The following is a 15,171-nucleotide window of genomic DNA, read 5'->3' on the forward strand; positions in this document are numbered from 1 at the left end:
ATCGCTCTTTTAATACACTTGCTATCGCAGCTTGGCCCTGACAGTGAGCAGAAAACCTCAGGAGGCTTGTCTGAGCACTAAAACCTTTCTGCTGCTCTGAAACGAATCTTTTCCCCCTCCTTCCACAGGCCTTTGGGTAGCAGCATTCATTAAAATGCTTCTTTAATAGTATGGCGTATGTAGGATTTCATGGTTCAAACCCAGCAAATGGGACAATAACATACACACTTGCAGAAGAAACCTGTTCTGACTCTTCCAGGCATCTCTCAAGGTTCACTGTGGTATTAATTGTTTCATTGTAAAATGCGTAAGATTGAGGTAACAGTTAAAACAAATAACCAGAGGCATCTGGCAGCGTGTGGATCCCTGGCACGCCGCACGGCGGAATGGGGCAGACGTGTTCCCAGCAGTTCAGGCACGCTCGTCGGGAGCTTCAGAGGGTGAAATTTCACTAGGAACAAATCAAAGTCTGTGGTTTTTTTGCCCTGGGGTGTTGGGAGGGGAGAGGGGAATGGGCCACATGAATCCATTCTTGATGTAGATGCAGATCTAAGAGCTCGTTTTCTAGCAAGAGTAAAACCTGAGCTGTTGCAGGATGCACCTTAGGATTCAGCATGGATTTATGCTGCAGCAAGCACACGGGGATTATTTGTTACTCTTCTCCTTCCACCTCCCCCTTCCCTGCTTCTGTTAGCAAAAGATTCGTTTGGGGCAGGGAGCTACTGCTTCATCCAAGCATTTGAGGTGATGCAGCCAGTAGTGGAGGCTTTGGTGCTCTCATCTAGAGCCTGATCTCTTGTTCATCCAAGCCCTCCAGGAAATGAGAAACATAAGCTGCAGGTATGTCAGTGCATATATGCAGAGCACTGCATTTCTGGAGCGCCTGGAACACAGAGGCCTCTGAAACCCTGCACTCCTCCTCAAAATGGCTGCCAGATGTGTTGGCTCTACTGAATTCCCCAGAGCCTGACACCAGAAATGCTGAGGTTATTACCAGCTTGGTTCTTGCTGTGTTCTTCCTTCAGTCTTCCAGGCACAGTGTTGCAAGAGGGAGTGTGACCCCGGATGGCTGCAGTACCTGCAGAGGCAGTCGCTGGCACACGGGCGAGCTCGGGGCAAGGCTCGCCGGGACTCTGTTTAAACAAAGGAAGTGTGTTTGTTTTCACAGTCCGGGCTTGGGAGCCTGGGCTGGGATCCTGTGCCATTTCCCTGTGCTAGGAGCAAGATTCTCGAGGAAGACAGACTCTCCCTTTGCTGCAAAGCACAGCTCTTCCTGCCCAGCAAGTATGCGTCTTATCCTCCCTGGTTTGTCAGGGCTGGAGACTGGAAAGCTTAACTCGGATTTGGTTTGGTATTTGTAGGTGCAATAAACAGTATAGAGATTCCTGCCATGAACCAACATCTAGCTTCCCATGCTTGTGTGGCTTTCTTGGGCCAGTCTTACAAGCTACTGTACTTCTTGATCCCCTTGTAACCCAGTCTGTCCCAGTGGATCCTTGAAATCTGTTTCCCAGTCAGTGGGAAATGGAGCTTCCAGATCCTGTGGTAGTGCATCCGTGTGTTCAGCACAAGAGAGCAGACTTGCTAAGAGCTGCCTCTAGCAAAAGTCAGGAGAACTTTTAGAAGTATTATGTTAAGTCACACTGCATGGTAAATGGCTGGGTTTTGCCAGCAGGTACATTTTCCCTGCCACAGTCAGCAGTTTGCTCAAATAACAAATCTTAATGATAAAGAGGTGTTGGAAAGTACTTGAGTTAGTAGTAGGATCTGTAAGGAAAGTGTATCATCTAACATATGCTGCTCTGCCTTTTACTGAGGAAAAGTGTTTCTCAAAATAGTCCTCCTTACTCCTTAGTCTAATTTGCTTTGGTTTATTTCTAGCATCAAAATGAGAATGTCATTTCACTGTGATACAGCTCTTATAGTAAGCGTAGATCCATGTGAGTAGGATGTATCCTGTGCTTCGTAGCCAAGGCAAGCTGGATATGGTGACACTTGTAAGAGTATTTGGGTTGTCTTAAGATAGAAGGTGGTTTCTACCATTAAGTAAGTGTGCCCAGGGATGGAGTACATGGGAGGTGGTGGGTAAACCTCATGACAGCTCGTTCAGTTGGACTCCCTGCAAGTTCAAGGGATGGAAATGCCTGGATGTATGACTGTGCTTGCTGCACGGGAATCTGTGTGGTCTCACATGCAGTAATCAAGTTATTTAAGGAGGTGTGGTGTTGGTGGGGGGGAGGTATATGTGTGGCACACCAGTGAATCTTCCATTTATCTTTGCTGTTCAACTCTGAGAGTGCTCTGAAACCGTGGAGCTCAGATGGGTGTCATGGAAGACTGGCTTCTTGGAGGTGTCTGGCTAAGTGGATGTATGGGAGAGCGAATCCAGGGAGCTTCACCATCAGTTAAAGGAAGTGCCTGGGAGTGGAACTGCAGAGCTGCCCTGACTCTGGCTGTGTACGTGAGAAGAGTTCCAGAAATGACAGTAAATAACAGTAAAGCTTTGCTTTGTGTTTCTCTTGTAGCAACCCTCCGCTCAGCGAGGAGATGCTGCCGCCGGGGGAGTGGATGTGCCACCGCTGCACCGTGCGCCGCAAGGTAAAGCCTCTCAGGACAGACACAACCCCTGCCCTTCCAAATGGCCCTCTGAAACCTGAATCCTGTGGTTCATACCTGCCTCTCCCTTCGTGTGTACTTAGACAACCAGAGCTGCTTCTTTGTGCTCATGTTTGCAAAGGGCTTTGTTAGGAAAGGGCTTAAAGAAACCTAAGGGGTCTTGGCGAGACCCTTAGGATATTTTAACCTCACTACTAGGAAGTAAAACTGAAGTGCTTGATACCTTCTTGTCAATCTGTACATTTTAAACTTTTCCTTCCCCCCGTTTCTGGAAAGGAGGGAGAGCTGAGGCACAGAGGAAATGGGAATGGCTCCTGTGCTTGAGGAGATGAGCTGTCTACAGGCAGAATGGGAGTCACGTTAATACAGCTTTGCCATCAGGGCTCTGATTCTACTTAATATATGTTTTTTAGAAGAGTGACTTCACAGCAGTTGTACATCAGCAGAGGGTGAAATCACAGTGAGTTATGATTTCCTGGGCTGTTGAACAGGATGGGAAGGAGATGATTGGGCAATATTGTAGCTTGTCTCTTTTTTTTTTGCCTTGATGCTCTTTCTCCAGGAAGCTGTCTTGCACAATGTAAACATCTTATTGCTGTGACCACGTAGGGCTGCATAGCAGAGGGTTTAGAAACTGCACCAAGCTATCTAGCAACTGTTCTCTTGAAGTGACACCCAAAACAGATTGGAAGAAAACTGTGTGCTCAGCCTTTTGTTCCTGAAGTGATTGCCTTGTTATGTTTCCAGGGCACTGTTCAGCCATCTGCCAACAATAGAAATGAAGGTCACAAATCGAAAAACAAATAACAAAGTAAAAAGAGAGAGAAAAGGAGAAAAGACCCAACTTTTCTATATTAAAAATTGCCTGAAAACACTTTGCTCCCTTTGCAGACCTTGTTAGTGATGGAGTAGATTGGTTCCTCCATATGGGTGATGCTGGAACAGTGCACAGTTGCCCATCCCAGGCCACACAACATCTCCTACTGTTGCAAAATGGATCTTGTGGTGATGGGAGACTATAGTTTTCCTCTGCTGCACCTTGTTCAAGATTCCTGTCATCAGGAGATAGCAGAGTGTTGTTTGTATGTTGTGCTTGTATTCTCAAGCTGACCTTCTCAGCCTCTGATGGGTTTGTATGCAGTGCGGGGTTAGTAAAGTGCATCAACAGTGAACAGTTTGCTGTAGACTTTCTCAGTGTTGGTAGCAAAGTAAACACTTGTCTGATTTTCAAATGTTTAGGACTAGATGCTGTGAAATGTTGTCCTGATCTGGACTCAAGTATAGCTACCCTGAAAGGAGAGACACATGGTAATGTTCTTCCCCACGCTTGGTTCTCTTCAGCTGTTCTGTGACCTGTACCTTAGCTGCCATCAGACTGTTCTTGATCGAGGCTCTAATGACTGCAAGGGGGAAGTTGTAGTGCGTGGCTCAAGCGTTTTCAGATGCTGTTTGTCTTCAATCACATATTTGTCAAGGTTGATGTGCTTTGTTTGTGGCCTCCATGATAAGCCTGCCTATTCATGTCGTGCAGAAGCGAGAACAGAAGAAAGAGCTGGGGCAGGTAAATGGATTGGTGGACAAATCTGGGAAAAGGACCACCTCCCCCACCAGTGACGCAGACCTGTTGGACAGGTCTAGCAGCAGCATCAGGGCTAATGCGCATGCCAGGATCTTGGAAAGGAGAGCGAGCCGGCCTGGCACTCCCACATCCAATGCCAGCACCGAGACCCCCAACTCAGAACAGAATGATGTCGATGAGGACATAATTGACGTGGATGATGACTCTGCCATTGCAGAAATGGACTGTGGGCAGCCCCAGCTGAAGCGACCCTTTGAGCTTCTTATTGCTGCTGCCATGGAAAGGAACCCAACGCAGTTCCAGCTGCCGAATGAACTGACCTGCACCACAGCACTTCCAGGTGAGCGGGGCCTTGTCTGCTGGCAGTGAAGATGTCTGCAGTTGCATCCTGCTGCCACCTTTCCTCTTTTCCCTCCTGACTCTGTGACACTTGTGGCTCCAGTGGTGCTTGCTGGTGAAAGCAGAGGTACCTCTGGCTCTCCTCCAAATTCCTAGCAGCAGGTGCCTTTCAAATCTGTGGGGACACTGGAACTACACACCATGTCCATCAGAACTTGTGATAGATGCTTGTTGATTTCACCTTGGACTAGATCATCAACATGAAAAAAACCCAGTTGTCAAAATACTTGATTTTTGATTTATGATGCAATAATACAGTAACAAAGTAGTGACTAAATGTATAGGGTGTCACTGAAGTTACTAAGTGTGAAATATATCTGCCTTTAAAGACAGTCTCTGTCACTTAAGGCTAGATTTAGTGGTTGATAGAGGTTCCTTAAGCAGCAATCTTTGACTTTTCTGAGATGATTATATGTATCTACCAGAAGGCAAACCTCTGCTATGTGGATAACACTAAGCTTTTTAAAATTTCCTTTTCAGGTACTAGTAAGAGGAGGAGAAAGGAAGAAACCACAGGAAAGAATGTCAAGAAAGCACAACACGAGTTAGACCACAATGGTTTGGTTCCCTTGCCGGTGAAGGTCTGCTTCACATGCAACAGGTACTTGTTCTCCCAGGGAAGCTGTTCAGTGTGGCTGCAGCCTTCAGAGGAGCCAAGTTCTTGCTGAAAAAAGTAGATTACTTGTTTCCTTTTCCATTCTCCTACATTACTTACAATCCTCTAAACAAATGGGAAAATATTCATCTTTGCTAAATAACAGGTGTTCACCACAGCAAGTGTAGGTCCAGCTGTAAAGGGCTCTGAAATGTAGCCTGAAGATTGACAAGATTGAGCCATCTTGTCTTCAGTGTTTTCCTGCAAAGAAATATTCTGAAGTAATGGTGGTTTAGTAAATGGCGATGTTTGTTTATGGTTTGTGAAGGAAGTGTGTAAGGAGGTGACCTTTAGGAAATAGAAATCTACTGAGAGATTTATAAGCCCAAGGCAAATAGGAATATTGTGCTGAAATTGTAAATCTGAAAACCAGTACAAAATACTGATGGGTTTTGTAACACTGCATAAAAAAATGCATAGATCAATCCCAATTGAAAATGTCAGTGAAAATGAAACCTTTATTTCAGAAACCCAGTCAGAGTGAATTTCTCAAAGTGGAATGGAGATTCAGGTGGGCTTTTGTGGAGAACAACTGATGACTTTGTCATAGAGCAAAGGCTTTTTTAAAGCCTGGGGATTCAGATGTAGTTGTTTTTCTGGAGTTTGAGACTTGTTCTGAGAACGTCTTGTTGATGTACACGTCCCAGCATCACACATGATTCCTCTAAGGAAACTTGTAATTACCTAAATCTGAGATTTCCTTTTGATCTCTGAATCTTGCTTCAAATAAAGGCTTTTGCCTCGAGTGGATCTTAAAGAAGGTCTATACAGATCAAGTTACAAATCAGAAATCCTACTTTTTGGTGCAAACAACAGTGTAGAGGATAAACTGAAGTGGTCAGCCAAGCTTGTCTGAGTGTTGTATTTATACTCTATACAGGGAATAAGATTTGGCTTTCTCTTCTCAGGAGTTGCAGAGTGGCACCTCTAATCCAGTGTGATTATTGCCCACTCCTGTTCCACATGGATTGTCTGGAGCCACCGCTTACTGCCATGCCTCTGGGTAGATGGATGTGCCCAAATCACATAGAACACGTGGTGGTAAGCAGGACTATGATTGCAGTATGGTAACCGGATGCTGGAGTGGAACCTGGCAGGTCCATTAAAGGACAAAGCACAACAAATGTAAAACAGCTTCTGAGCTCTTATTGCTCCCTGTAACGCTTGTAAAGCTCCTGCTGCAAGCAACGCACTCTCCAAAGGAATATGATGCTGCTCTCTGCAATAAGATATAAAGATGGGGGAACTCCTTCCTGTAACTGAAGCTGACAGCTCAGATTGTGGCTCACTGACAGCTTGTCTAGTTTTTGACTGGACTCTTTAAGATCTAGATGAGCTTCCAGAACTGGGATACAAAGCAGCACAGTGCTACAAATAGGGGAAGTAATTCTTTGCATGCTTAACCCAAAAAAGTTTCATTCCAAGAGGGAGCTTTCATTTTTGGAAAAGCAGTGTACTTGAGACTTAAATACTCAGGAAACAGGGGGCTGAAACAAAGAGCTTTTTCCCAGACAAACTGCTTCTGAGAGCATTGATACTTCTTAGTCGGCCTCTAAATGCTTTTGTATTCATCTCCAGCAATGTGCCCTTTAACAGAAATGGTTAGTGCTGCAGGAAACAAATAGTCTAAAGCTGAGCTGATGCTGTACTGCCAGTGCTACGAGGCATTATGAAAATCTTAGGGTGCCTTAGAGTGACCTGCAGATCCCTAACTCCTGTGGCATTATCTGATCACCCAGCTGAACCAGAAGAACTTGACCCTGAGTAATCGGTGCCGAGTATTTGACCGGTTCCAGGACACCATATCTCAGCATGTTGTCAAAGTGGATTTCTTAAACCGAATCCATAAGAAACACCCTCCGAATCGCAGAGTTCTTCAGTCAGTGAAGAGGAAAGGTCTGAAGGTATGTGTAACAAGTAGTGGTGGGTGAAAACCCCTGTGTATGTGTTTTAGTTTGGAAGGGAAACCAGTATAATCCTTGGGGCAGGAGGAGAAGACAGAGTCTGAATGATTGTGTTGGTGAGAGATCTGGGAGTCAGCATTCACTACCTGTAGGAATAAGAAGATCTCTTTCTTTCAACTGTAAGGCTCAATTGTTACAAGTAAGCACTTAAATCTAGCACAAGCATCAAAGGTACAACACAAAATTTCCTGAAGGTGGCCCTACAGTCAGATTTGGGGCGCTGTTTGTTGCCAGGATGCCTGAAAACTGCCATACAGACTTCCCTTGGCTGTTTTTTCATGATTTCTCTTATGCTGTAGCCACCATGTTGTACCAAAGTCATGCCTGACCTAAGGGAATAAAACCTATTAATTTCAGCATGCCTACATCAATTTAAAGTACTCAGTCCTTGATACTTCCAATGTATCTGCAGGGTTCCTTTGGGTGAGAAAGCAGCAAATGCAAAGTTTAGTGCTGATCAAGCACTTGGTTTAACTAGTCATTCTTGAGTAATTGTTCTCATGTGTGATCTTCTTTCTCCACAATGTAGGTTCCTGATGCTATAAAGTCCCAATACCGGCTTCCACCCCCGTTACTCGCGCCTGCAGCAATTAGAGATGGCGAGCTGATCTGTAACGGGATCCCCGAGGAACCCTTGCAGAAGCACCTTTTGAACACTGAGCACTTAGCCAGCCAGACAGAACAACAGGAGGTAAATTAAGTCAAATGCTTGGACTCTGTGCGTGTAGTTGCTTTGGTACAAAGATCCCCTTCCACTTCAGTCGTGATGGAGCAGTTGTCTAGGAAACCAATCTCAAGCTCGTGTGTGAAGGTGGATAGCTTGTCTTGTCTCTGACACCTTTGTGCATTAAAACTTCACTTTGACTTTCCAGGTGAGATGTAAAATTCCTCATTTGACACTTCAGGGAAGTGGTGCAATAGTCCTCTGGCCTTAAGAGTGGAGTCGAGGGCCTTCTGTCTAGACGTCATCTTTATTTCGTGGCTGAGGGGAAATACTTTGCACTTTGATTATGTAAGGCTGCTCTCTGACACGTTTATTTATAAGTTAACGTCCCGTTTCTGGGTCGCTTTTTATTGCAGATGGAATTGGGCATGTAAATCAAGGTCAAATGAGTGTTTAAATCTTGTATGAAACTTCTGGCCAGATTCCACAGTGTAAAGGCATGTTAAGTTGCTGTCAGTGGAGAAATCAATTCCTTCTTTTAGCACAGACAAGCTTCTTTTATGTGACAGGTGCACATCCACCATCGAGCCTAAAACTTAGAATAAATCTTTTGGTCTTCCTCCACTTTGTGTAAAAGGAAAGTGCTCTCCACCCCAGCTTTCTACTCCCCATACCTGAGGTAGAGCAGCATTTCTTTCCAACATGCTGCAGAGTAAGTTGGAGGGTTGTGCTTGGCTAGAAGCCCTAATTAGCGAAGGTGTGTTTGTAATTTGAGGCTGAAGACTAGCAACATTTAACAAGTGAAGAGAAGGAGGAGTTTGGAAGTGAGGAAATGCTGCCTTCTCCCTCCTTTAATCTCAGCCCCTCTCTGTCCTACCTCTAGCATGGAGATAAACAGTACATAATTTTGATTGCACTTTTATACCTCTGGACAAAATTTTCTCCTAATTGTAGATGAGCTCCAGAGCAGATGCTGTAGTTCCACTGCATCTGAGCAGTCAGCAGCTGAATTTCCTCTAGCTGGGTGAATGATGGAGCAACTGCTGCCTCCAGAGCTAACCTGCACTTTTTTCTTCCTTTCAGTGGCTCTGTAGTGTTGTTGCGCTCCAGTGCAGCATATTGAAACATTTATCTGCTAAGCAGATGACTTCACTTTGGGACTCTGAACAAACAGAGAAGGCTGATATTAAGCCTGTTATTGTGGCAGATGGCTCACTCGCCAACCCTTACCAGGCAGCTGACAAGGCACCCACACCTTCCCTCTATTCCATGTCATCCTGCACCTCAGGGATTACCACCCAGAATTCCTTGAGCTCCTCGCAATCCCAGCAGACTTTGTCACAGGAAGATGTTAACTGCAGCTCTTGTATAGATAAATCCAAGAAGGCGTCTTCTTGCGGGACTTCGAATGGGCCGACAGCCTCTGACATTAAAGTGAACGGGCCTCATTTCTATGGCGTTTCACCCGAATCCTCAGCACAGTTGACTGACTCCCAGAGGCTCACGGGGTCTGGGAACACAATACCTGTTTTGTCTCACCGGCAAACGTGGCCTCGGCCCCTCACGCCCCCAGCGAGTTGCGGACTTGTGAATCACACCATTGGAACCGTTGTCAAAACAGAGAACGTAGCAGGACCCGTTTCTTGTGCACAAAGGGGATCTGCGCCGGTCACGAGTTTGCCTACGTCCATATCGAGCTCCTGCGGCAGCCTGGAGACCACCAGCACTTTGCAAAGGAAGAATGTGCAGACGCAGATCGGGCCGCCGCTGACGGCAGAGCTGCGGGCCGGGGGCTCCCCGCTCAGTGCCACCCGGGCTCTCACCCCTCCCCAGGCTGCAGGAGATGGCATCTCAGCTGTTGGGTCCACAAACAGATTCTGTTCACCAGCACCACCTTCAGGTACGTGCAGAGCCACTGACCTTGGCCCTGGGGCTGAGAAAAGCTCAGGCGAAACCTCATTCGAAATCTCAAGGCTGTAGCAGTGTGCCCTCGTTTGACTGGGAATTGGGCTTTCTGTGGAGAGCCAGCAGAAGTTTCTCAGGTCTCCTCTGTCTTAGGTCTCTTTATAGGAGCCATGGGATGTATTTTTGCTGGCTGCCTGTACTTGAGGCGGGAACTCTGTCCTGACAAGCAGGATAGTAGGTCAGTTGAATTCCTGAAAGCAACAGTAGCTTTATATCACTTGGCTGCTGCCTCGCTGTTTCAACAGCTGCTGCTTTAAAACCCCAGTGCTGCTGTAAAACCACTGGTTTGTTTCAAATGGCCATTTGGATTGCAAGGTAGTCAGTCCTTCTCACAAGAGCAGCTCTCTGGGATCTAATCCAGAGTAACTGTTCAGGCAGTGGCTGTGTCCCCAACTGCAGGTGTTGTTGAAGTATTCAGCTGCACAGCCTTGATGTTGGAGAAATGTGGGCTTGGGAAGGTGAATCTGCCTAGGATCTGTTGGTCTGATACAGGGTAGTTACAGACTTGGATATGCCAGGGATCCTCAGTTGTACCCAAAAAACTTGCTTAATAATAGCAAAGTATATATAATAGAGTTATATAACCATTTTTAGTATAGAAACATAAAGTCAAAGATGTTGATAGATGCTGGAGTAACTGCCCACAGCTCAAATGTTGCTAGAATAAACGTTCACATATGGCATTCTCTTCCTTTTCCCTCTTCCCACTCCAGCTCAAGGCTCAAACCAGCAAAGCCTTTGTGCAGGTTGGGTGGGAGCAGTCACTGAAAAGCACGTGACAGAGCTGTGTCACTTCTCATGCAGCTCCAGCCTGCTCCGTGTCAGGCTTGTGAGGAGCGGCTCAGGTCTGGTGGTTGTAAAGCAACAGAGCAACATATTTTTATAATCCTTTCTAAAATTCCTCAATGAGTAACTTCTAAGCTTTGCCTCGCCTTTGGAAGCAGTCCTCAGGGTACTTGGCCTCCTCCTGAATAAACTTGGTTACTCTGAGGCTGCTGAATTGACCATGCCCTGCTTAGAAATGCAGGGCAGGGAGAAGTTCTGGTAGAGGAAATGAGACTGTATTACAGAAAACTTCTTGCTTGTGGTTTGACGAGCACTGCAAACCCTACATAATTTTGCAGTTACTTAAGATGTTAAATAATTGCATCTGGTGCAAAGCTTGTGTTCTACAAAATCATTACTTGCTGCAATGTCTCTTGGGAAAGGTGTAAACATTTACATTTTCCATCTAACAGGATGGATTATATATTTATAATAAAAATTGTGGTGTGCAAATTTTGCTGCTGAGTACAAAAATGCAAATTGCTCATTACTTTTTTTGCCATAAATTTCAGTAGTTATATGCAAACCAGCTTAAGAAGATCTGGTATTGACAACACATTACAGGGGTTTTGTTTCCTGGCACTTGCCTCTGCCTCTTTCAGCTGCATGGTCACTTCCAAAGCAGGAGGATTTTATTTTGTAAATAATAGAACCTGCTTATGACTGTCACATTCCTTCTGGACAATGATGTGCACCCCAGACTTTATAACAGTGTAGAAATAAAACCAGGGCAGTTGTGCTTTTTATTCATATTAAAACCTAGACAAGCTACATGGCAAATGTCTCTTAGGTTTAATAAATTCTTCAAACTCCTGGGGAGTTGGTGCTCATCTTTCCAGTGTCACCACAGGGAGCAGGAGATTAAATGTATAGGTCAAGAATTGCTCCAGCAGCTGGAGACGAGGCAGAAGCCACGTTTGGCTCTGTGTTGGAGGCACACAGAAGCCTTTCTATGAGCAGAAGAAAGCTCCTGGCCTCTAGTCCAGGCCTTTTTCAAAGCATGACTATGAGCAAAATGAGTCATTTTGGAGCAGCTTGGCTGCCAAGGGCAGCCTGAGGGCTGGGTGCATGTCTGGTGAACGTCACAGTGACATCTCTTCTCTCCATCACCTCTCTCTGTAGATGGTAAGGTCAGTCCCAGCACCTTATCCATAGGAAGCGCTTTAACTCTACCCTCATCACTCACTTCAAACTCTGCAGCTATGCTGGACTTCACCGGTTCCCTGAAAGCATTTATGGACGGGGGTGAGTATTTAATTCATCATCAGTCTCTGCCAGCCCTGTGTGTTTGCTTCCCTAAAGCATTCCATCTCTGCTCCAGGGAAAGTTCCAGAGATAAAGAAGGGTTGTAGTCAGGTGAGGGAGGGGCTGGGTGTGCATTACCTTAAATATGTCACATGCTTCCCTGCTCCTAGTGTTGCCAAGGCAGCAAGGCCAATGAAGTGTTTCTGCCTGAAGCTTTTCTGGGGAAGAATCACAACTGGGCTGCTTTCCAGGTGGAATTCACATGCAGAAACCTGCAGCCCTGCCGTGTTGTGGTGCTAGCTGCAATCCAGAGCTGCTCCTGGCAGATGTAAAGTCCAGCAGCAATAGATCTTGTAGTGGAGCAGTCACCTGAGTGGTGATGCTCCAGTGGGTCTGTTAATTTTAGCATTTATTTCTGCTTCTGTCAGTCTCCTAGACTGGCCTGGTTTTTATTTCCTTTTGTTGCATTTGGCAACAAGAGATGGCAAACGTTAGCAGAGTGCCTTCAGGAGGAGATTGCTGAGCCTGCAGCAGCTTTAAAGGGGGTTACAGGTCTCTGTGATGCAGGGCTGAACTTTCTAACCAGGTGGCAGAGCTTCAGAGAAAGGACCCAACATAGTGTCCAAAGGGGTGCAATGGCTGTCTCTACTGACCTGTTGATTCTGGGCCAAAACAACAGATTTTTAGCTTTTTTCAACCCTAGTTGCCCCAAACCTCTGCTTGCTGCCTCAGTTGGAGCTCTCTAGCTGTGGCTGGCACTGTCCTCACACTCTTCTCAGAGGAGGTGATGTGAAATAACAGCTCACCTATGTGTAGGAGTCTTGATATTGCAGAATTTGTCAAGTCTTTGCTGTTGAAGCAAACAGCGAGTTTGTAAGTGGGACAGCTAAATCCACTGCAGCTCAGATTGCACTCTTTCCCTGAATAACTTACTAATTGCTTTTTGTTTATTAACAGAGATTGAGATAAATATGCTGGATGAGCAGCTGATCAAGTTTCTGGCCTTGCAGAGAATACATCAGCTCTTTCCTCCCAAAGCTCAGTCTCTAGCGAGCAGTGTCAATTCCCATCAGCAATCTCCTGTGGGAAACCACATTGAAGGTAAGAGCAGCCCTAGAATAGCTGGGTTATGTTGAGCCATAGATTTGCCACTGTCTGTTCCTTGAAGGAGATTTCCCTCTTCTTCTGGTATCTGATGCTGCCTTGCACTTTTCTTTCTTCTCATTCCTCTGCTCTGGATATCCACTGACCAGAAACTCCATCAGGATCCTCTGCTTAATTATTTACAAATTTGAGCAGTGTGAATACTTTTAGTACCTTCAGATTTTCTGCTGGGAATGTGTAGTGAAGTTGTGTTTTATTCATCTTAGAATTAGCAAGAGACAGGAAGGTTCATCTCAGGTGCTTGGTGGCTTTTCTTTACACTTTTACCTTTGAGATGGGCAAGAGAAATCTGTAAATTCCTGCTCTCTCTTTCTGGAGAGATACAAGCACAAGAACAGGAGGAACTGGAGCACAGAATATATGTGTGACATTGTCATTGCCTGTTCAGAATGTCACTGTCAAGCTAAAACCACTACAAATGCCAGTAATGGAAAACAACTGGAGTTTCTCTTGGAATCTCCAGATTCCTGAGTTTGGCTTTGTTTATTACCCCTGGTATCACCTAAAGCTGCAGGGTGAACGTGGCTTCTCGTTCCTCTGCATGCAGCCAGTCAGTTTAATCTGCTTTCAAGCACTAACTGGAGAGTCTTGCTGTGGAAGCAGTTCTCTGCTCCCCCTCTGCTAGGCCTGGGGGTAAATATCCCAGGTAAGATGTTTGGAAATCAGTCAGTAATCTTTTTCTGAAGCTCTGTGCTTGCCTCCTTTAGCATCACAGCATTCCCTAAATGCTTTGTCAGTCTTCCTGTGATGGCTGCTGCAGGACACAGCAGCAGGCTGTGGTATGAGCTGCCTTCCTGGTCTGGAATTCTTCAGCAGTCTGCCTTTCTCAAGGCAGATTGGTGCTGTCTTAACCCATCATCACCCTTTTTGGGCAGGAATGATGCATCCAACTGGCTGCTTAGCATTGCTGATGAAATGTTAGATCCAAAGCCTGTAGTGAGCCCTGCAGAGCCAGGCAGCTGAAAGGATTCATGCAGGGCAGCCAGGCAGAGGTGGAATTTGTGATGCCACTTGGTGTGGCCACTATTCTTGCTCTAAACTCTGCAGTCTTTCATAATCCTCGTGTTCTGTTCTTTGATTTCACCCTCTTGGAGTAACGCTGTCCTGCAGATGTGGTATCAGGAGAGGCTTAAACTCTGTGTATTAGGGGTTTTCCTGCAAAAGACAGTGCTGAAATCCTGGCTAGGCCTGTGTGGCCCAGTGGAGTTCAATATCTGTTTCACAGAAGATTTTCTGTCCAGTTAATTTGGGCATGGGAGTGTGTGATTTGAACTTGGAGCTGCTCTGGAGGCTCAGCCCTGGACCAGCCATTGTCAAGCATGCCATAGGGACTGACCTGAGGGTAAAAGGGTCCACTCAGTCAATCATCTTGTCTTGGGAGCTGGGTTTGTCTCTGCCAAGCCCCATTCAGCCCAGGTGTTTTTCCTGCAGCTTCACTAGAAATGAAATCGCTGCTGTTAATTTGGTGAATTCACCAGCACCAATTCTTTTTAAGTGGCACTTTGAGAGCAAAGACTGAGCTCTTTGATTACCTAGAGTAGAAGAGATTAAGAAAGAAGCCAGGGGTAGAAGGCTTGTGTGTTCCTCAGCGTGACTCCATTGTGCACACTCAGTGTTAATGCTCCCCATTTGCATGGCTTGTGTGGGTTATGAGAAAGCCATTTTCTTTGACTGGCAAAAATAATGCACAAACATTCCTAGAGGGTTGGGAACTGGTTCTTAGGCCTAATCTGACTGCATCCTCCTTAGGGTCTGTGCTTTCTGAGCTAGGGACACTGGGGTCAAGCAGCTTTCCCAGCTGATAACATTGTTCAAGTAATTTCTTTTTATCTTGCAGCGCAAAGAAAGGAAGTGCAAGCCCGGGCGGTGTTCTATCCTCTGATGGGCTTGGGGGGTGCAGTCAATATGTGCTATCGAACCCTCTACATTGGGACAGGTGAGTAGCTTTTTCCTGCCCTGACCTTTCAGAATCAGGGTGGTTCACCCTGAACCCTCCCTGAGGTCTCTGCCAAGTGGGTGTCAAAGGAAACAGACTCACTGTGGCCGCTTGTACTGGGATTCTGCACTACCAAGAAGTGTGGAAATCCCCCATCTG

The 15,171-nt window shown here is 45.9% G+C and overlaps 1 protein-coding gene across 2 annotated transcripts in view; it reads left to right on the plus strand.

Moving 5' to 3' along the window:
• Nucleotides 1-15,171, plus strand: part of PHF12 (PHD finger protein 12) — a 31,632-nt gene that overhangs the window by 12,253 nt on the left and 4,208 nt on the right. Inside the window, exons 3-12 of one of the 2 annotated variants that reach the window (XM_041422941.1) lie at nt 2,526-2,598; nt 4,148-4,535; nt 5,075-5,195; nt 6,158-6,290; nt 6,989-7,153; nt 7,743-7,904; nt 8,961-9,777; nt 11,790-11,912; nt 12,870-13,013; nt 14,914-15,012. In XM_041422941.1, coding sequence (XP_041278875.1) covers nt 2,526-2,598; nt 4,148-4,535; nt 5,075-5,195; nt 6,158-6,290; nt 6,989-7,153; nt 7,743-7,904; nt 8,961-9,777; nt 11,790-11,912; nt 12,870-13,013; nt 14,914-15,012 — 2,225 coding nt within the window. Of the gene's footprint in view, nt 1-2,525; nt 2,599-4,125; nt 4,536-5,074; nt 5,196-6,157; nt 6,291-6,988; nt 7,154-7,742; nt 7,905-8,960; nt 9,778-11,789; nt 11,913-12,869; nt 13,014-14,913; nt 15,013-15,171 lie in introns of both variants that reach the window. The other variant, XM_041422942.1, reaches the window with a different exon arrangement.

This window comes from Onychostruthus taczanowskii, unplaced genomic scaffold (assembly GCF_017590055.1).
Source record: "Onychostruthus taczanowskii isolate IOZ18803 unplaced genomic scaffold, ASM1759005v1 scaffold75, whole genome shotgun sequence".
Taxonomy (NCBI): Eukaryota; Metazoa; Chordata; class Aves; order Passeriformes; family Passeridae; genus Onychostruthus; species Onychostruthus taczanowskii.